This window comes from Somniosus microcephalus, unplaced genomic scaffold (assembly GCF_052327205.1).
Source record: "Somniosus microcephalus isolate GS21.2 unplaced genomic scaffold, FLI_Smic_1.0 unresolved_chr3, whole genome shotgun sequence".
Classification (NCBI taxonomy): domain Eukaryota; kingdom Metazoa; phylum Chordata; class Chondrichthyes; order Squaliformes; family Somniosidae; genus Somniosus; species Somniosus microcephalus.
The window spans coordinates 66,848,193-66,870,717 of NW_028225181.1; the positions used below are offsets into that span (position 1 = coordinate 66,848,193).

The 22,525-nt window shown below is 48.8% G+C and overlaps 2 protein-coding genes across 2 annotated transcripts in view; both read right to left on the reverse strand.

Annotated features, from left to right (window-relative positions):
- Nucleotides 1-22,525, reverse strand: part of LOC147091821 (uncharacterized) — a 171,515-nt gene that overhangs the window by 77,847 nt on the left and 71,143 nt on the right. The gene's annotated exons all lie outside the window — the stretch shown is intronic.
- Nucleotides 6,557-21,328, reverse strand: LOC147091823 (uncharacterized). Its single transcript, XM_085976874.1, has 2 exons — nucleotides 21,175-21,328; nucleotides 6,557-7,530 (listed from the first exon to the last, which is right to left on the reverse strand). The coding sequence occupies exon 2, from the start codon at nucleotides 7,420-7,422 to the stop codon at nucleotides 6,721-6,723; it is 702 nt and encodes a 233-aa protein (XP_085833000.1). The 5' UTR covers nucleotides 7,423-7,530; nucleotides 21,175-21,328; the 3' UTR covers nucleotides 6,557-6,720.

The window sequence follows — 22,525 nt, forward strand, 5'->3', positions numbered from 1 at the left end:
TTAAAAAAAACCTTGCTGCCAGTTTATTAAAGCCATTAACGGCCACTCGGGTGGGACACATCAATAAATGAGGCCTTGTTTCCCTCAGAATGACAGGCCTGAACCCGAGTTAGAAAACATTTAGTGATTAAACCAGACTGGGCGGGGCCTGAGGTGCGAGTTAGTAACGGAAAATTGGTGGCCAGCGTACTTCACACCAGGGCTGAGGACCCGGGGACTCGGGTTTCTGTGTCATTTATTGATTAATTTTGTTTATTGATCAATCTCAATCAGACTGGCGGGTCATCGTGCTGTCTGACGGAGGTGAGGGTCCCCAATGGAGGGCTCTCTTTGCGAGGGTCCTTCCCAGCACCATTGGGGATCTGGGGTGGAGACTGTTGCAGGGAGCTGTCGTGTGCAACAGTTTTGAAGCTCCTTTCCGGACTCCAAGGCCAGATGTGTTTTTTGCAGCCTAGAGGAGTCCATGGGCCGTGTATATATTCAGTGTGAGAGGTTACAGCCCCTGTGTAGTTCCCTGAAGGGGCTGCTCCTCAACTCTTGGTTACACTTTAGCCCCACGCTCCTAATCTTTGTCCACCTGGTGCGGAGGGGGGTGGGAAAGTGGGAGGATCTTCTCCTGGACCTGCTCTTGGGCCTGGTGAAAACAGCAATTTGTAGGTCCAGGATGGGCGGGGCCCATGGGGGGTCACTCTGGTTGCCTGCCTCTCTCTCGCGGTCTTGTCCCTGCCTGGGTGGCCCTGGAGAGGGAGCAGGCGGTGTCCACCGGTTCACTTGATACCTTCCTCGACCGGTGGACATGGAAGGTATGAAGAGGCAATAATCGATCCTCACAATCACATTGTGATTGAATTATTAATTGCGTGTGTGTCACAAATATATTTCTTCTATTTTGATACACAAGTTCTACTAGACATGTTAAACTACTAGTTATTTAATCAGGGCTGCAGCTGCTGAAAGGTTGACTGTACTGAGGTTTGTGGCCAGAGCTGGCAGACGTGTTGTTCTGAAGTCTGATGTCTCACACCTGAAGAGTCTGTTTATGTCGTGTTGTAATGACCTTTTTCTGTTGCCTGGTGTCAGAAATAGAAATCAAAGGGAGATGATGCCTCACTCTGTTAATCAACTCTTTGACACATTTCCATGCATTTCCTTTCTTAATTTACAAAGATCACAACTCCATTAGTGAACAATGGATTGCCAGTCTGCCACTTTTTAGTGAGGCTTGAAAGGATTCACTGTGAAGCTACACCTGCCCATCTGTCTGTGTATCACTGTGTTTGGATTGTGTTAAACAACAGTCCTAATATCTCACCTACATCCATTACAATGTTTGAAATGTTAGATTGTACTTGGAAGAAGTTGAGTTTGAATGACAATTCTGAAATTGGGAGCTGTTAAGGATTTCTGTTTTTTACATAAGTATATAGTGATGTGATCAGTCAAAGCAACTTAAAAAATGGTGCTATTTATTGAACACAACTGAATAATTCTACAAGGATGCTATCGCAGTCTTCCTCAGTATTAACTACATCCCCAATTTAGTGTCATCTGCAAATTTTGAAATTGTACTTCTGATTCCCAAGTCCCAATCATTTATGTAAATGATGAACAACAGTGGTCCCAGCACCAATCCCCGTGGAACACCATTTCCCACCTTCCGCCCGTCTGAGTAAATACCTTTAACTCATCCCGTCACAATAACTGGACTTGTCTCTATTCCCGTGCCGAGGGGATTGCTGTACCAGACAGTGGAGGCAACACTTGGGGACTCTCGATTCTCCACCGATTCCCATTCCCCTTCTTTCTGGTGGATAATGGAGGTGCCACTGTGTGTAATGTGCAAGTCAGTAAGAATTGTCAGCAAGGATTAATCAGCACTTTCTAATTGGAGATGTTAATCAGTGTAATCTTTCAGACAATGAATTGTAGCTTTTGTACCAAATATCAATTTAGGATTGAAGTAAAAGTTCATAATTTTATTTTAAAATAATTCAGGGACTGTGGTGATTATTCTTGTTTTATAAGAAGCATTGTAATTGGTTGCCTGTTTTCCTGCCTTGAGATATATGCTGTAAACTTATTGGTTAGTTGATTCCATGTGACCTGTGGTGGCCATCTTAAATTCAGTTCTCTACAGTTTGGTTGAGACTGGGTGCTCAACATGTACTTGCTGGTTTTTTAAGGTTAATAAAGCCTAGCTTTTGAAAGGCAATCTACTCTTTTATTTCAGGGACTCTCATCAGAATTTAAGGGGAAAGATCAGCCAGCGATTCTTAAATGAACACCGCAGCCCCGACAACTCAATCAGCTATATATCTAGAATATTAAACTCCAGCCCAGTAATAGGGGTTATTATCAGCAGAAAAAAAAAACAACTGTCAGAATCAACAACGTTCAGTCCTGGATGTGATTAACAGTCAGGGGGGAGTAGCCCTGGGAGTCCTCAACATTGACTCAGGAGCCCATGAGGTCTCATGGCATCAAGTCAAACATGGGCAAGGAAACCTCCTGCTAATTACCACCTACCACCCTCCCTCAGCTGATGAATCAGTACTCCTTCATGTTGAACACCAATTGGAAGAAGCACAGAGTAGCAAGGGCACAAAATGTCCTCTGGGTGGGGGACTTCAATGTCCATCACAAAGAGTGGTTCGGCAGCAACACAACTGACCGAGCTGGCCGAGTCCTAAAGGACATAGCTGCCAGGCTGGGTCTGCGACAGGTGGTGAGGGAACCAACAAGAGGGAAAAACCTACTTGATCTCGTCCTCATCAGTCTACCTGTTGCAGATGCATCTATCCATGACAGCATTGGTGGAAGTGACCACCGCACAGTCCTTGTGGAGACGAAGTCCCGGCTTCATGTTGAGGATACACTCCACCGTGCTAAATGGGACAGATTTCGAACAGATCTGGCAACTCAAAACTGGGCATTCATGAGGCGCTGTGGGCCATCAGCAGCAGCAGAATTGTATTCAACCACAATCTGTAACCTAATGGCCCGGCATATCCCTCACTCTACCATTACCATCAAGCCAGGAGATCAACCCTGGTTTAACGAAGAGTGCAGGAGAGCATACTGGGAACAGCACCAGGCATACTGAAAAAATGAGGTGTCAACCTGGTGAGGCTACAACACAGGACTACTTGCATGCCAAACAACGGAAGCAACATGCGATAGACAGAGCTAAGCGATCTCACAACCATCGGATCAAATCAAAGCTCTGCAGTCCTGCCACATCCAGTCGTGAGTGGTGGTGGACAATTAAACAGTTAACAGGAGGAGGAGGCTCCAAAAATATCCCCATCCTCAATGATGGTGGAGCCCAGCACGTGAGTGCAAAAGACAAGGCTGAAGCATTTGCAACTATCTTCAGCCAGAAGTGCCGAGTGGATGATCCATCTCGGCCTCCTCCTGAGGTCCCCAGCATCACAGATGCCAGTCTTCAGCCCATTCAATTCACTCCACGTGATGTCAAGAAACGGCTGAAGACACTGGATACTGCAAAGGCTATGGGCCCTGACAACATTCCGGCAATAGTACTGAAGACTTGTGCTCCAGAACTAGCTGCGCCCCTAGCCAAGCTGTTTCGGTACAGCTACAACACTGGCATCTACCCGGCAATGTGGAAAATTGCCCAAGTATGTCCTGTCTACAAAAAGCAGGACAAATCCGACCCGGCCAATTACCGTCCCATCGGTCTACTCTCAATCATCAGCAAAGTGATGGAAGGTGTCGTCGACAGTGCTATCAAGCGGCACTTACTCAGCAATAACCTGCTAACTGACGCCCAGTTTGGGTTCCGCCAGGGCCACTCAGCTCCTGACCTCATTACAACCTTGGTCCAAACATGGACAAAAGAGCTGAACTCAAGAGGTGAGGTGAGAGTGACTGCCCTTGACATCAAGGCAGCATTTGATCGAGTGTGGCATCAAGGAGCACTAGCAAAACTGAAGTCAATGGGAATCAAGGGGAAAACTCTCCATTGGTTGGAATCATACCTAGCACAAAGGAAGTTGGCTGTGGTTGTTGGAGGTCATTCATCTCAATCACATGACATCACTGCAGGAGTTCCTCAGGGCAGTGTCCTAGGCCCAACCATCTTCAGCTGTTTCATCAATGACCTTCCCTCCATCATAAGGTCAGAAGTGGGGATGTTCGCTGATGATTGCACACTGTTCAGCACCATTCGAGTCTCGTCAGATACTGACGCAGTCCGTGTCCATATGCAGCAAGACCTGGACAACATTCAGACTTGGGCTGACAAGTGGCAAGTAACATTTGCACCACACAAGTGCCAGGCAATGACCATCTCCAACAAGCGAGACTCTATCCATCTCCCCTTGACATTCAATAGCATTACCATCGCTGAATCCCCCAGTATCAACATCCTGGGGGTTACCATTGATCAGAAACTGAACTGAACCAGCCACATAAATACTGTGGCTACAAAAGCAGGCCAGAGGCTGGGAATTCTGCGGCGAGTGTCTCACCTCCTGACTCCCCAAAGCCTTTCCACCATCTACAAGACACAAGTCAGGAGTGTGATGGAATACTCTCCACTTGCCTGGATGAGTGCAGCTCCAACAACACTCAAGAAGCTCGACACCATTCAGGATAAAGCAGCCCGCTTGATTGGCACCCCGTCCACCACCTTCAACATTCACTCCCTCCACCACTGGCGCACTGTGGCTGCAGTGTGTACCATCTACAAGATGCACTGCAGCAACTCGCCAAAGCTCCTTCAACAGCACCTTCCAAACCCGCGACCTCCACCACTTTGAAGGACAAGGGCAGCAGACGCATGGGAACATCACCACCTACAAGATCCCCTCTAAGCCACACACCATCCTGACTTGGACCTGTATCGTCGTTCCTTCACTGTCGCTGGGCCAAAACCCTGGAACTCCCTTCCTAACAGCATTGTGGGTGTACCTAAACCATATGGACTGCAGCTGTTCAAGAAGGCGGCTCACCACCATCTTCTCAAGGGCAATTAGGGATGGGCACTAAATGCAGGCCTAGCCAGCCAGCGACGCCCACATCCCATGAAGGAATAAAAAAGTGTGAGGTCGTGTGTTAATGAATTTCACTGTAGATCAGTGTGAGGTGGTGTGTTAATGAATTTCACTATCGATCAGTGTGAGGTGGTGTTAATGAATTTCACTGTAGATCAGTGTGAGCTGGTGTGTTAATGAATGTCACCATAGATCAGTATGAGGTGGTGTGTTAATGAATTTCACTATAAATCAGTGTGAGGTGGTGTGTTAATGAATGTCACTATCGATCAGTGTGAGGTGGTATGTTAATGAATTTCACTGTAGATCAGTGTGAGCTGGTGTGTTAATGAATGTCACCATAGATCAGTATGAGGTGGTGTGTTAATGAATTTCACTATAAATCAGTGTGAGGTGGTGTGTTAATGAATGTCACTATAGATCAGTGTGAGGTGGTGTGTTAATGAATTTCACTCTGGGTCAGTGCGAGGTGGTGTGTTTTAGTGGGAAGAATAAGGAGGCCACTCACTATTTGGACAAGGGGGTGAAATTGGGTTCCTTTGTGCCTCCCATGATATTCAGCGGGAGGTTAGCAGCGGCGGTAGCCGGCACTGCACCACCGGCAATAACGTCATCGCCATGCGCAGCACCCTGGCTGCAACCTTGGGTTGCGACCCCTGACCTTTCACTGGACGATATGTCTGACAGGGTCAGAGCTCATTCCTGCAGCCGCGGCGACACCACTTAAAGGGCAGGTGTCGGGTGGCAACTTTTTACTTTGGCCAACTGCCAGCACCTGCCCCCTTCCCCTTTCTTCTTTGGGGTGCTGGCCGTGATCGCTCAGCCCAGCGCTCCTCTTGATCCGACACCCCGCTCCCCCGTGGTCCAGCAAGGCCCCCGTGTGCGCAGTGCTAGGCCCCTCCGCTTTAACCAGGGAGGGAGATCTGCTATGACGCGGTGCTATGTGCCGATGGGCACCGCAAAATTCACTGGTAGCGCTTCAAGAGGGAGGGGAGCGCTTCCAATGGCACCCCGCCTCCTGCTTGGGGCGCTACCACTGAATTTAATGAACAGGGACGCTAACTTTTTCGGGGCGCTATACTTAGCCCCAATGACGTTAGCGACCCAAAGGGGGCATCACCGATCTTTCCCCCTAAGAGTCTAAATGGGCTGCAGGAGCAGAGGGATCCAGGGATACAGATACACAAATCACTAAAAGTAGCGACACAGGTTAATAAGGCCATTAAAAAAAAAGCACTGGGCAACATTCGTAAAGGAGCCTCCTGTTCCATGTCTAGGAGGTCTGAACCATGGCAGAGAGCGGCTGGGACACGCTTCTCACACGCCTCAAGATTACCCACACGGGGACTTTGCTGTCAGCGAAGAGAGATGAGAAAGACCAAAGTGCCGTTTGCTCCTCTCAGTGTGGCCGTGAAGGACTGTGTCCATGCTGAAGTTCTGTTCCCGTCATACGATCCTCCCCCAGATTGTCCTTTCTGAGCTCCAGCCAGGTGATGCTAAACACTCAGGTGGGAAAGGCAAAAATCTACAGCAATGTGTTTAAAGCAAAGCTGATTTATTTGACATATATCCAGAATATTAAACTCCAGCCCAGTTCCCAGAGTTATTATCAGCAGAAACAAACCCCAACTGTCAGAATGAACATGGTTCAGTCCTGGATGTGATTAACAGCAGCAAAAACAACAGAATCCAACCCCTGCAGTCACACGTGAACTCGCTGGTGTCTCAGCAGGTGGGCTGAGCGAGTGAATCCCTTCCCACACATGGAGCAGATGAACGGCCTCTCCCCAGTGTGTGCGCGCAGGTGTACAGTGAGGTCAGATGACTGCCCAAACCCAGTCCCGCAGTGAGAGCACCTGAACGGTCTCTCCCCAGTGTGAGCACGTTGATGGCGTATCAGTTTCCCGGAACCTTTAAAGCACTTCCCACAGTCCGAGCATTTAAAAGGTCTCTCATCAGTGTGAACTCGCTGGTGATTCAGCAGGTGGGATGAATTAGAGAATCCCTTCCCACACACGGAGCAGGTGAACGACCTCTCCCCAGTGTGAACTCGCTGGTGTGTCAGCAGGGTGGATGACTGAGTGAATCCCTTCCCACACACGGAGCAGGTGAACAGCCTCTTCCCAGTGTGAACACGCTGGTGTCTCAGCAGGTCGGATGACTGAGTGAATCCCTTCCCACACACGGAGCAGGTGAACGGCCTCTCCCCAGTGTGAACACGCTGGTGTCTCAGCAGGTCGGATGACTGAGTGAATCCCTTCCCACACTCAGAGCAGGTGAACGGCCTCTCCCCGGTGTGACTGTGCTTGTGTCTCGATAGGCCAGATGATTGGCTGAAGCCTCGTCCACACACAGAACACATGTACGGTTTCTCCCCACTGTTAACGGTGCTTTTTGCTTCCATGTTTAGAGGCCGGTGATATTCAGATCCGATGAGTCAAGTGAATCTGTCAGATCTTGACGTGATGTTTGGTTTGAGCTTACCGTCTGTAAATCCTCCCCTTCCAGTGCCCTGTAAAATTAATATAAAACAGGGAGCATGAGAGACAATCCACAAGAAAACAAAGGCAGGTTGTGAAATTGAGCTCAATGAATCTAGTCATTTGTGGGGCCGGCATGAGAAAAAAGTGACCATGAAAGCTGCCGGATTGTCATAAAAACCCAACTGGTTCACTGATGTCCTTCAGGGAAGGGAATCCACCACCTGGTCTGGGCCTACACAAGACTCTGGCCTCTATGGGAGGAGAGAGAGAGAGGTGGGAGTGGGAGGGGAAGGGGGGCGAAGGAGAGGAACTTTATACATCTGCAACTCGACCAGAACTTTGATAGAACCTCCAAAACCCGCAACCTCCACGACCTAGAAGGACAAGGGCAGCTGTTGTATGGGAGCACCATCACATTCAAGTCACACATCATCCTGACTCAGATATATTCATCGTTGCTGGGTCATAATCCTGGAACTCCTTCCCGAACAACATTGTGGGAATACCTTCACCATACGGACTGCAGTAGTTCAAGAAGGCGACTCACCACTCCCTTCTCAACGGGCAACTGGGGATTGGCCATATATGGTGCTCTTGCTAGCGACGCCCACATCTCAAGAATGAATTAAAACAAATCAAAATATGTAAACTGGATTAAAAACCTGTACAGAAATACTTGTTCCTAAAACAATACTCTTTTACATTGTATGGACAGTGTCTGTTTAACAACCTAATCTCCCCCAGAATCCACCTCCCTTGACAGTCTCACATTGGAAATTGTTGGGTCCTCCTGGGCTCAGAAGTACTGGGGGTTAAACTTAGCAGCTTCTCCTCCATCTCCACTCCAGCTCAAACTGAAACATAGAAGATAGGAGCAGAAGTAGGCCATTCGGCCCCTCGAGCCTGCTCCGCCATTCAATGCGATCATGGCTGATCATCCAAGTTCAATACCCGGTACCTGCTTTCTCCCCATACCCCTTGACCCCTTAGCCTTAAGAAATATATCCAACTCCTTCTTGAATATATTTAATGTATTGGCCTCTACTGCCTTCTGTGGTAGAGAATTCCAGAGGTCCACCACTCTCTGGGTGAAGAAATTCCTCCTCATTTCTGTCCTAAATGGCCTACCCCTTATCCTTAGACTGTGACCGCTGGTTCTGGACTCCCCGCCATCGGGAACATCCTTCCTGCATCTAGTCTGTCTAGTCCTGTCAGAATGTTATAAGTTTCAATGAGATCCCCTCATTCTTCTAAACTCCAGTGAGTACAAGCCCAATCGTCCCAATCTCTCCTCATACGTCATTCCTGCCATCCCAGGTGTCAGCCTGGTGAATCTTCGCTTAACTCCTTCCATGGCAAGAACATCCTTCCTCAGATAAGGCGACCAAAACTGCACACAATACTCACGATGTGGTCTCACCAAGGCCCTGTACAACTGCAGCAAGACATCCTTGTTCCTGTACTCAAACCCTCTCGCTATGAAGGCCAACATACCATTTGCCGTCTTAACCGCCTACTGCACCTGCATGCTTACCTTCAGCGACTGGTGCACAAGGACACCCAGGTCTCGTTGCAATTCCCCTTCTCTCAATCTATTGCCATTCAGAAAATAATCTGCCTTCCTGTTTCGGCCACCAAAGTGGATAACCTCACATTTATCCACGTTATATTGCATCTGCCATGCTTCTACCCAATCACCCAACCTGTCCAAATCATCCTGTAGTTTCTCAGCATCCTCCTCACAGCACACACGCCCACCCAGCTTTTTGTCATGTGCAAATTTGGAGATATTACATATAGTTCCCTTGTCTAGATCATTAATATATATTGTGAATAGCTGGGGTCCAAGGACCGATCCCTGCGGTACCCCACTAGTCACTGCCTGCCACTCGGAAAAAGACCCGTTTATTCCAACTCTTTGCTTTCTGTCTGCCAACCAGTTCTCTATCCAAGTCAGTACCTTGCCCCCAATCCCATGTGCCTTAACTTTACACGCTAATCTCTTATGCGGGACCTTATCGAAAGCCTTCTGAAAGTCCAAATACACAACGTCCACTGGTTCTCCCTTAACTATTTTACTAGTTACATCCTCAACAATGAAGCAACAAAAAGACCTACACAGGCGGCCAGGGAACTACCTTCCATCAGCCTGCAATAAAACTCTTCCCGACAGCCGCTGACTAATGGCATCCGCAGCACCCACAATTTCCCGCGCCCCAGAAACCGCTCCATCCAACGCACTGATTTACCCACTGAGAGTGCGCATGCTCCCCGGGGCCGCGGGCCATTCTGGGAGCCTGGCTCCTGTCCGTTTCCGGATTCGGACTCGGTGGAACCGGCTGAAGAAACCGAGAAGCGGCGGCTCGGATGGGGGAGGCGCTGCACCCTGGGTTTCCTGGTGCCAGGGCTCTGGCCGCACGTCCGCCGGGCCCGGCCGCTCTGATTCTGATTGAGTTTTTTGATGAGGTAACAGAGAGGGTTGATGAGGGAATGTGGTTAACATGTTGTACATTTATTTCCAAAAGGCGTTCGACAAGTGCCACATAATAGGCTTGCCAGCAAAGTTGAAGTCCATGGAATAAAAGGGACAGTGGCAGCATGGATACGAAATTGGCAAAGTGACAGGAAACAGAGAGTAGTGGTGAACGGTTGTTTTTTGGACTGGAGGAAGGTATACAGTGGCGTTCCCCAGGGATTGGTACTAGGACTACTGCTTTACTTGATATATATTAATGACTTAGACTTGGGTGTACAGCGCACAATTTCAAAATTTGCAGATGACAGAAAACTTGGAAGTAAAGTGAACAGTGAGGAGGATAGTGATAGACTTCAAGAGGACATAGACAGGCTGGTGGAATGGGCGGACATGTGGCAGATTAAATTTAATGCAGAAAAGTGCGAAGTGATACATTTTGGTAGGAAGAACCAAGTGAGGCAATATAAACTAAAGGGTACAATTTTAAATGTGTGCATGAACAGAGAGACCTGGGGGTATGTGTGCACAAATCGTTGAAGGTGGCAGGGCAGGTTGAGAAAGCAGTTAAAAATGCATACGGGATCCTGGGCTTAATAAATAGAGGCATAGAGTCCAAAAGCAAGGAGGTTATGATGAACCTTTATAAAACACTGGTTCGGCCTCAACTGGAGTATTGTGTCCAATTCTGGGCACCGCACTTTATGAAGGATGTGAAGGCCTTACAGATGATGCAGAAAAGATTTACAAGAATGGTTCCAGGGATAAGGGATGAGGGACTTCAGTTGTGTGGATAGACTCGAGAAGCTGGGGTGGTTCTCCTTACAGCAGAGAAGGTAGAGAGGAGATTTGATAGAGGAGTTCAAAATCATGAGGGGTCTGGACAGAGTAGAAACTGTTCCCACTGGCGGAAGGGTCGAGAACCAGAGGACACAGATTTAAGGTGATTGGCAGAAGAACCAAAGGTGACAAGAGGAAAAAAAAATGTTACGCAGTGAGTGGTTAGGATCTGGAATGCACTGCCTGAAAGGGTGGTGGAGGCAGATTCAATCACGGCTTTCAAAAGGGAATTGGATAAGTGCCTGAAGTAAAGAAATTTGCAGGGTTACGGGGAAAGGGCGGGGAGTGGGACGAGCTGAAGTGGTCTTGCAGAGAGCTGGCACGGGCTCGACGGGCCGAATGGCCTCCTTCTGTGCTGTAACCATTCTATGATTCTATAAAATATATTAGAAAGTTTGTGCCACAGAAGCACGGGGTTTATCTGCTTTTATTGATGAATTTAAAAAAGTCTCTATTGAAACCTGAGCCAGTGTGTTGTGAGCCAAAGAGCCTTGTGTCCAATGAGGGGAATAAAGGCCCACAGCCTCCCCTGGCCCCGGGCCCTGAACAAGGGACTGGAGAAACTCGCTGCCCTGTGGATCAATCAGCCGGCGCTAGTCCCGCCCCTCGGGCTTCCCGATCGGTTGGAGGACCCGCCGCCGGCTCGCTCCTCCAGCCCGCTCGCTCCCTATTGGTCGGAAGCTCCCGTCAATCAGGCCCTGGGCCCGGGTCACGTGTCCCCGAGGAGATCACGTGTACCGTCCAACTGCCGCCGCTCGGTCCGGGGGCTCGCGGACTCTCAGGTTTTTCTATTTCTCTTTATTCTCTCCTGATCCACCCCTCCCCCCCACACCGCGCGATTCTCCACCCAATCGGAGCGGAGAAAACTCACTTCGCGTCACCGATCGCGACTCTGGAACCGACACCAAGGCCTTTCCCCGGAATGCCCCGCGCCGACTCCGTCCGGCAGGATCTGAGTGCGCAGGCGCAGCTCCGAGTGGGGGAGGGGGGTTGGTGTCCTCTGGGCATGCGCGGTTATTACCCTTGGTGACCGGGAGGGGTCGCTGTGCCGGACTCGGCACAAAATGCCGTCTCGTGTGCGCATGCGCAGACGCTCGGCTATCAATCAACCATCAGCCAGAAGAGGTCGCTGGTGAGACCAGTGAAGGAAGACTTGCATTTATACAGCGCCTTTCACCACCACCGGACGTCCCAAAGCGCTTTACAGCCAAGGAAGTAGAGTCACTGTTGTAATGTAGGAAACGCAGCAGCCAATTAGCGCACAGCAAGCTCCCACAAACAGCAATCTGATAATGACCAGATAATCTATGTTTTTTGTTATGTTGATTGAGGGATAAACACATTGGCTAGGACACCAGGGATAACTCCCCTGCTCTTATTCAAATCGTGCCATAGGAACATTGACGTCCACCTGAGAGAGCAGCCTTGGTTTAATGTCTCCTCCAAAAAACAGCACCTCCGACAGTGCCGCACTCCCTCAGGACTGTACTGGAGTGTCAGCCTAGATTTTTGTGCTCAAGTCTCTGGAGTGGGACTTGAACCCACAACTTTCTGACTCAGAGGCGAGAGTGCTACCCACTGAGCCACTGGCTGACACTAAAGAACAAGCAGTTCTGACGAAAGGTCATCGACCTGAAACGTTAACTCTGTTTCTGTCTCCATCGATGCACCCTGACCTGCTGAGTATTTCCAGCATTTTCTGTTTTTGTTAAAGAAACGAGGGAGTGATTGCTGACTGGAAGAATGTTGGGTTGTCCTGCGCATGCGCACCTCCCTGGCGGCTGAGGCAAAACACCGACTCACCCCCACCTGAGCTGCGCATGCGTACAAGATGTTGCAGCTCCGCATGCACGCCCGATGTTCCAACCGCAGGGTTTTGTGCGCCGAGCATGCGCATTGCGGACCGATCGGGATGGGCGATTGTGGAGCAGGAGGGAGAGCGTGGGGACCATGAGCACATGCGCGGGACTCAGTCAACAGAGCGCTTTCTGCAGCGCCGGGAGCTTGTGGGTATTACAGCCGCCATTACTGCTGATCCTTTCAACCAACCTGTGCAGCAGCAGGGGCCTGAAAATCAGTTTCACTGCCCCTAGGTTCGGAAAGGGGAAAATTAAACAACAGTTTGCCTCTGATCCTTTTCTGAACTCTATTTACAGGGTTATAGAAGTGAAGCAGTTACAGGCGGAACGCTCAGACCAAACATCACGTCAAAATCTGACAGAGTCGCTCGATTCATCAGGACCTGAATATCATCGGCCTTTACACATGGAAGGAGAAAGCAGCAATGACAAACCGCACACGTGTTCAGTGTGTAGACATGGATTCAGCCGATCGACTGACCTGGTGAGACACGTGCACCGTCACAACGGGGAGAAACCGGGTAAAGGTGGGGACAGTGGGAAGGGAGTCAGTTCCCCGTCTGCATTGGAAGTTCAACGGCACAGTCACACCAGGGACAGTCCATTCACCTGCTCCGTGTGTGGAAAGGGATTTTGTTTGTTCATCCCACCTGCAAACACACCAGCGAGTTCACACTGGGGAGAGACCATTTCAATGTCCTGACTGTGGGAAGAGCTTTAAAAGCCCCGGGCATCTGAAGGGACACCAGTGCCTCAACACTGTGGAGAGGCCATTCACCTGCTCTGTGTGTGGGAAGGGATTCTTGCAGTCCTCCACCCTGCTGACACACCGGCTTGTTCACACTGATGAAAGGCCATTTAAATGTTCTCACTGTGGGAAGAGCTTTAAAATCCCCCAGGAGCTCAAGCAACACCAGCGAGTTCACACTGGGGAGAGGCGGTTCACCTGCTTCGTGTGTGGGAAGGGATTCACTCAGTTAATCCACCCTGCAGACACACCAGCGAGTTCACACTGATGAGAGACCCTTTAAATGTTCTGACTTGTGGGAAATGCTTTAAAAGCCCTGGGGAGCTGAAGAGACACCGGCTCCTACACGCTGGGGAGAGGCCGTTCACCTGATCCGTGTGTGGGAAGGGATTCGCTCAGTCCTCCAACCTGCTGGCCCATCAGCGAGTTCACACTGGAGAGAACCCCTTTAAATGTTCTGGCTGTGGGAAAAGATTTAAAAGCTCCAGGGAGCTGAAGAGCCACCGGCTCCTATACACTGGTGAGAGACCGTTCACCTGCTCCGTGTGGGGGGAAGGGATTCACTCAGTCATCCACCCTCCTCACACCAGCTTGTTCACACTGACGAGAGACCCTTTAAATGTTCTGACTGCGGGAAGAGCAATAAAAGCTTAAGAACCTTAAGAGACACCAGCGTGTTCACACTGATCATAGAATCTAACAGCACAGAAGGTGGTGATTCGGCCCATCGAGTCTGTGCCGGCTCTTTGAAAGAGCTGTCCAATTTAGTCCCAAACCCCAGCTTTATCCCCAGAACTCTGCAAACTAGTCCTCTTCAAGGACATGTCCAATTACTGTTTGAAAGTTCCTGTGGAACCTGATTCCAGCATCCTTTCAGATGGTGCGTTCCAGATCTTAACAACCCTCTGTGTGAAAACAATTCTCCTCATTTCCCTCTCGTTCTTTTAGCAACTATTGTAAATCTGTGACCTTTGGTTACCGACCCACTTGCCAGAGTGAACAGTTTCTCCCTACTTGCTCGATCGAAACCCCTCATCATTTTGAACCCCTCTATTAGGTCTCCTCTTAACCTTCTCTGCTCTAAGGGGAACAATCCCAGCTTCTCCAATCTCTCCACATAACTGAAGTCCCTCATCCCTGGTACCATCCTGGTCAACCTCCTCTGCACCCTCTCCAAGGCCTTGACATCCTTCCTAAAGTGTGGTGCCCAGAACTGTACACAAGACTCCAGCTGAGGCCAAAACCCTGCAGCTGTACAACACCCTGGTTAGACCACACCTGGAGCACTGTGAGCAGTTCTGGGCACCACACCTTAGGAAGGATATATTGCCTTGGAGGGAGTGCAGCGTAGGTTTACCAGAATGATACCTGGACTTCAAGGGTTAAGTTACGAGGAGGGATTACACAAATTAGGGTTGTATTCTCTTAAATTTAGAAGGTTACGGTGTGATCTGATTGAAGTTTTCAGGATATTAAGGGGAACAGAGGGTAGATAGAGAGAAACTATTTCCGCTGGTTGGGGATTCTCGGACTGGGGGCATCGTCTAAAAATTAGAGCCAGACCTTTGAGGAGTGAAATTAGGAAACACTTCTACACACAAAGGGTGGTAGAAGTTTGGAACTCTCTTCTGCAAACAGCAATTGATGCGAGATCAATTGTTAATTTTCAATCTGAGATTGATAGGTTTTTGTTACCCAAAGGTATTAAGAGATATGGGCCAAAGGCGGGTGTATGGAGTTAGATCGCAGATCAGCCATGATCTCATTGAATGGCAGAACAGGCTCGAGGGGCTGAATGGCCAGCTCCTCCTGTCCTATGTTCCTAACTAGTGATTTGTAAAGGTTTAGTGTAACTTCCTTGTTTTTGTATTCAATGGCCCTATTTACAAAGCCAAGTATCCCACACGCTTTCTGAAACCTCACCAACTTGCCGTGGCACTTTCAAAGATTTGTGAATATGGACCCCCAGGTCCCTCTGCTCTTGCACCCCCTCAAAATAGTCCCATTTAGATTATACGGCCTCTCCATGTTGTTTCTCCCAAAGTGCATCACTTCACACTTATCCTCATTTAATTTCATCTGCCTTGTGTCTGCTCATTTCACAGTCTGTCTCTGTCCTCCTGAAGTCTGCTACTACTATGCTCACTATTTACTACGTTGCCAAGTTTTGTATCATCTGCAAACTTCAAACTTGTACACCTATACCCAAGTCCAGGTCAGTTATATATAACAAGAAAAGCAATGATCCTAATCCAGACTCCTGGGGTAATCCACTGCATACTTCCCTCCAGTCAGAAAAGCATCCCTCAGCACTGCTCACTGTCTCCTATCCCTTGGCCAATTATATACCCAAATTACCATCAGCCCTTTAATACCATGTGCTTTTATTTTCCGAGTACGTCTCTTGTGTGGTACTTTACCAAATGCCTTTTGAAAGTCCATAAGAACATAAGAAATAGGAGCAGGAGTAGGCCATTCGGCCCCTCGAGCCTGCTCTGCCATTCAATAAGATCATGGCTGATCATCGATCTCCATATCCCATGATTCCCCTAGAGTCCAACAATCTATCGATCTCAGCCTTGAATATACTCAAAGACTCAGCATTCACAGCCCTCTGGGGCAGAGAATTACAAAGATTCACAACCCTCTGAGTGAAGAAATTCCTCCTCATCTCGGTCTTAAATGGCCGGCCCCTTATCCCGAGACTGTGACACCTAGTTCTAGACACTCCAGCCAGGGGAAACAACCTCTCAGCATCTACCCTGTCAATCCCCTTCAGAATCTTGTATGTTTCAATGAGATCACCTCTCATTCTTCTAAACTCCAGAGAGTATCGGCCCATTCTACACAATCTCTCATCATAGGACAGCCCTCTCATCCCAGGAATCAATCTAGTGAACCTTCGTTGCACCGCCTCCAAGGCAAGTATATCCTTCCTTAGATAAGGAGACCAAAACTGTGCACAGTACTCCAGGTGTGGTCTCACCAAGGCCCTGTACAATTGGAGCAAGACTTCCTTACTCTTATACTCCAACCCCCTTGCAATAAAGGCCAACATGCCATTTGCCTTCCTTATTGCTTGCTGTACCTGCACGCTAGCTTTCTGTGTTTCTTGCACGAGGACACCCAAATCTCTCTGAACACCAACATTTGAAAGTTTCTCACCATTTAAAAAATATTCTGTTTTTCTATTCTTCCTACCAAAGTGAATAACCTCACATTTCCCCACATTACACTCCATCTGCCACCTTACTGCCCACTCACTGAGTCTATCTATATCCCTTTGCAGAGTCGTTGTGTTCTCATAGCTTACCGTCCCACCTAGCTTTGTATCATCAGCATACATTACACTCGGTCCCTTCATCTAGGTCATTAATGTAGATTGTAAATAGCTGAGGCCCCAACACTGATCCCTTTGGCACCCCACTAGTTACAGCCTGCCAACCTGAAAAAGGTCCGTTTATCCCTACTCTCTGTTTTCTGTCTGTTAACCAATCCTCTATCCATGCTACGATATTACCCCAACCCCATGAGCCCTAATCTTGTGTAATAATATTTTATGTGGCACCTTGTCGAATGCCTTTTGGAAATCCAAATATACTACATCCACTGGTTCCCCTTTATCTACCCTGCTAGTTACATCCTCAAATAACTCTAATAAATTTGTCAAACACCATTTTTCCCTTTCATAAAACCATGTTGACTCTGCCTAACCATGTTATGATTTTCTAAGTGCCCTGATACAACTTCCGTAACAATGGATTCCAGCATTTTCCCAATGACTGATGTCAGGCTAACTGGCCTGTCGTTCCCCTGTTTTTTCTCTCCCTCCTTTCTTGAATAGCGGTGTTACATTTGCGACCTTCCAATCCGCTGGGACCGTTCTAGAATCTAGGGAATTTTGGAAGATCAAAACCAATGCATCCACTATCTCTTCAGCCACCTCTTTTAGAACCCTAGGATGTAGGCCGTCGGGTCCGGGGATTTGTCGGCTTTTAGTCCCATTAGTTTCTCTAGTACTTTACATTAAGTTCCTCACCCTCATTAAACCCTCGGTTCCCCACCATCTTTGGTATGCTTTTGTGTCTTCTACTGTGAAGACAGATACAAAATATTTGTTTTAACGTTTCTGCCATTTCCTTATTCCCCATAATAATTTCTCCTGTCTCTACCTCTAAGGGACCAACGTTGTCAGCTATAGCTCAGTTGGTAGCACACTCACCTCTGGGTCAAAGGGTTGTGGGTTCAAGTCCCACTCCAGGGACTCGAGCACATAAAGCTAGGCTGACACTCCAGTGCAGTGCTGAGGGAGTGCTGCACTGTCGGAGGGGCCGTCTTTCTGATGAGACGTTAAACCGAGGCCCCGTCTGCTCTCTCAGGTGGATGTAAAAGATCCCATGGCACTATTTCGAAGAAGAGTAGGGAAGTTATCCCGGAGTCCTGGCCAATATTTATCTCACAACCAACATAACAAAAACAGATTATCTGGTCATTATCACATTGCTGTTTGTGGGAGCTTGCTGTGTGCAAATTGACTGCCGCATTTCCCACATTACAACAGTGACGCCACTTCAAAAAGTACTTCATTGACTGTAAAGCGCTTTGAGATGTCCGGTGGTCGTGAATGGCGCTATATAAATGCAAGTCTTCCTTTACTTTTGCTACTCTCTTCCTTTTTAAGAACATAAGAACATAAGAAATAGGAGCAGGAGTAGGCCAATCGGCCCCTCGAGCCTGCTCCACCATTCAATAAGATCATGGCTGATCTGATCCTAACCTCAAATCTTCTATCACTCTGCATCCACCCGAACCCATGTGATCTCCCGGGAGAGGCGAAAAACCAGATAAAGACCCAATGGCCAATTTGGGAGAAAAAAATCTGGGAAATTCCTCTCCGACCCATCTAGGCGATCGAAATTCTTCCAGGAGTTCACTCTGTCCCTATATTTTCTACAGTACTTACCTTCTGTAAAGGCGATCTCCACCCCAGCCAGGAACAGGAATAAAACCATCTCCTGAAATCTAACAGAATTAGAACACAGTAGGAGCAGAACCAGGCTACACGGCCCCTGGGCCCACTCCAATACCCACAGGGCCATGACCATTCCGAACCTAGACTCATGTCCAATTTCCTGCCCGCTCCCCGTAACCCTTAATTCCCTTTACTTCTAGGAAAATATCTATTTCTGTTTTAAATTTATTTAATGATATAGCTTCCACAGCTTTCTGGGGCAGCAAATTCCACAAACCTACCACCCTCTGAGTGAAGAGGTTTCTCCTCATCTCAGTTTTGAAAGAGCAGCCCCTTATTCTAAGACTATGCTCCCTAGTTCTAGTTTCACCCATCATTGGGAACATCCTCACCGCATCCACCCGATCAAGCCCCTTCACAATCTTATATGTTTCAATAAGATCGCCTCTCATTCTTCTGAACTCCAATGAGTAGAGTCCCAATCTACTCAACCTCTCCTCATATGACCACCCCCTCATCCCCGGGATTAACCGAGTGAACCTTCTTTGTACTGACTCGAGAGCAAGTATGTCTTTTCTTAAGTATGGACACCAAAACTGTATGCAGTATTCCAGGTGCGGTCTCACCAATACCTTGTACAACTGCAGCAATACCTCCCTGTTTTTATATTCCATCCCCCTAGCAATAAAAGCCAACATTCCATTGGCCTTCTTAATCACTTGCTGCACCTGCATACTAACCTTTTGAGTTTCGTGCACCAGGACCCCCAGATCCCTTTGTACTTCAGTACTTTCCAGTTTCTTGCCATTAAGATAATAACTTGCTCTATGATTTTTCCTGCCAAAGTGCATAACCTCACAATTTCCAGTATTGTATTCCATCTGCCAAATCTCTGCCCACTTACTTAGCCTGTCTATGTCCCTTTGCAGGTTTTTTATGTCCTCCTCACTCACTACTTTCCGTCCCATCTTTGTATCATCTGCAAACTTTGATATGTTACACTTGGTCCCCTCCTCCAAATCGTTAATATAGATTGTAAAGAGTTGGGGACCCAGCACTGACCCCTGCGGAACACCACTAGTTACTGGTTGCCAATCTGAGAACGAACCATTTATCCCAACTCTCTGCTTTCTGTTAGAGAGCCAATCCTCCACCCACGCCAGAATATTACCCCCAATCCCGTGATTTTTTATCTTGAGCAATAATCTTTTGTGTGGCACCTTGACAAATGCCTTTTGGAAGTCTAAATACACTACGTCCACTGGTTCCCCTTTATCCACCCTGTATGTTACTTCCTCAAAAAACTCCAGCAAATTTGTCAAACATGACTTCCCCTTCATGAAACTATGCTGAGTTTGTCCTATTAAATTATGTTTATCCAAATGTCCCGTTACTGTCTCCTTAATAATGGACTCTAACATTTTACCAACCACATATGTTAGGCTAACAGGTCTATAGTTTCCAGCCTTCTCCCTACTACCCTTTTTAAATAAGGGTGTTACATTAGCAGTTTTCCAATCTGCCGGGACCTTTGCTGAGTCCAGTGAGTTTTGGAAAATTATTACCAATGCATCCACAATCCCTACCGCTACTTCCCTCAAGACCCTAGGATGCAAGCCATCAGGTCCAGGGGATTTATCCGCCTTGAGTCCCATTATTTTACCAAGTACCACTTCCTTAGTGATTTTAATCGTATTTAGTTCCTCCCCCCCTAGAGCCCCCTGTTTGTCCAGTGTTGGGATATTCTTGAAGCTTTTGATTTAATTATTAAACATTTAAGAAATTATTGCAGTGACAAATGCTGTCTCTGAAACTGCGGGAAATTTGTTTTAAAATAATCTTCTTTAGTGAAGCTGCTGTGGCTCTGCCTCTTTGCCAGGCCTGCTGCCTGCGGCCCCTCTCCCAGATTCCAGCCCCAGCTCTGTGCTGACTGCGGCCCCTCTCCCAGATTCCAGCCCCGGCTCTGTGCTGCCTGCGGCCCCTCTCCCAGATTCCAGCCCCAGCTCCGTGCTGACTGCGGCCCCTCTCCCAGATTCCAGCCCCAGCTCTGTGCTGCCTGCGGCCCCTCTCCCAGATTCCAGCCCCAGCTCTGTGCTGCCTGTGGCCCCTCTCCCAGATTCCAGCCCCAGCTCTGTGCTGCCTGTGGCCCCTCTCCCAGATTCCAGCCCCAGCTCTGTGCTGACTGCGGCCCCTCTCCCAGATTCCAGCCCCAGCTCTGTGCTGACTGCGGCCCCTCTCCCAGATTCCAGCCCCAGCTCTGTGCTGACTGCGGCCCCTCTCCCAGATTCCAGCCCCAGCTCTGTGCTGACTGAGCTGCTCTCACCTGGGGACAGCGCGTCACAATCGGCCCCAGCGCACCTGAGCTGGAGAGGCCCCGCCCCCTTGCCGCGCCGCCATTGGAGGACCCGGCCCGCCCTCTTCCTATTGGTCAGAGCTCCCGTCAGTCAAAGTCCCGGGCCGGCCTCCATCCACCTAAATGGGCCTCTTCCTCTGATGACGTCACAATCGGGCCAGCCTCAGCGCCGGGTAGTAAGGTCCCGCCCCCTAGCCGCGCCGCCATTGATTGGAGGACCAGGCCACCCAGTTCAGTCCTCCCAGCTCAGCCCATTTCCTATTGGTCAGTGCTCCCGTCAGTCACAATCACCTTGCTCCGGCTCACACCGCCACAGCGCGCGACTGAATCTGCTCCGTCCGGTGTCCGCTGAGGTCCCGCCCGCCCGCTTCTCAGGTTTGCTTTTCTCGTATTTTACTTTATAATCTCACTCTCCGCTCCCCCCTCACCTCGATTTAAATCGATTCCCAAACACTACTTTATCCGGCCGCTGATTCCGCCTCTTCCCGGGCCCGGCCTTCCGGCTGCGCTCTGCAGGCGCACTGGCAGTCTGGTTTTCTGGTGGGGCCGAATGAGCATGCGCGGCCCCGCCCCTCCACATTTAAAGACACACCCACCACCTCCACATTTAAAGGGACACCCACCCCCCTCCACATTTAAAAGGACACCCACCCCCTCCACATTTAAAGGGACACCCACCCCCTCCACATTTAAAGGGACACCCACCCCCTCCACATTTAAAGGGAGAGCCACCCCCTCCACATTTAAAGGGACTCCCCCCTCTCGTGCGTTCTTCTGATTAAAGGGACAGTGACAATTCCCCCGGCCACCGCACCTTAGCAAGGATGTGAAAGACCTTGAGAGCGGGAAGAGGTTTACGCACTCATCCGATCATGGCTGATCATCCAAATTCAGTACCCGGTCCCTGCTTTCTCCCCATACCCCTTGATCCCTTTAGCCTTAAGAAATATACCCAACTCCTTCTTGAATATATTTAATGAAGTGGCCTCCACTGCCTTCTGTGGTGGAGAATTCCACAGGTTCACCACTCTCTGGGTGAAGAAATTCCTCCTCATTTCTGTCCTAGATTATTATCTAAATGGCAATAGATTGGGAGATGGGGAAGTGCAGAGGGACCTGGGTGTTCTTGTGCACCAGTCACTGAAGGAGAGCATGCAGGTGCAACAGGCGATTAAGAAGGCAAATGGTATGTTGGCCTTCATATCAAGGGGGTTCGAGTATAGGAATAGGGATACCTTACTACAGCTGTACAAGGTGCTGGTGAGACCGCATCTGGAGTATTGTGTACAGTTTTGGTCGCCCCATCTGCGGAAGGATGTTCTTGCCATGGAAAGAGTGCAGCGGCGATTCACCAGGCTGATACCTGGAATGGCGGGAATGACCTACGAGGAGAGATTGAATAGTTTGGGCTTGTACTCACTGGAGTTTAGAAGATTGAGAGGGGATCTCATCGAAACATATAAAATTATGGCAGGCCTGGACAGGCTGAATTCAGAGAGAATGTTTCCAATGGCAGGGGAGCACAGAACCAGGGGCCACAGTCTAAAAATAGCGGGCAAATCATTTAAAACAGAGATGAGGAAGAATTTCTTCACTCAAAGAGTGGTGAGCCTGTGGAATTCCCTGCCACAGAGGGCTGTGAAGGCTAATTCAATAAATATTTTCAAGAGAGAATTGGATATATTTCTGAAGGCTAAGGGGATTAAGGGTTACGGAGAAAAGGCGGGGACGGGGTACTGAACTGGTAAGATCAGCTAAGATCTCAGACGAAGATCAGCC

Coding starts and splice junctions, on each gene's coding strand:
- LOC147091823 (XM_085976874.1), bottom strand. CDS start 7,422: ATGGAAGCAAAAAGCACCGTTAACAGTGGGGAGAAACCGTACATGTGT.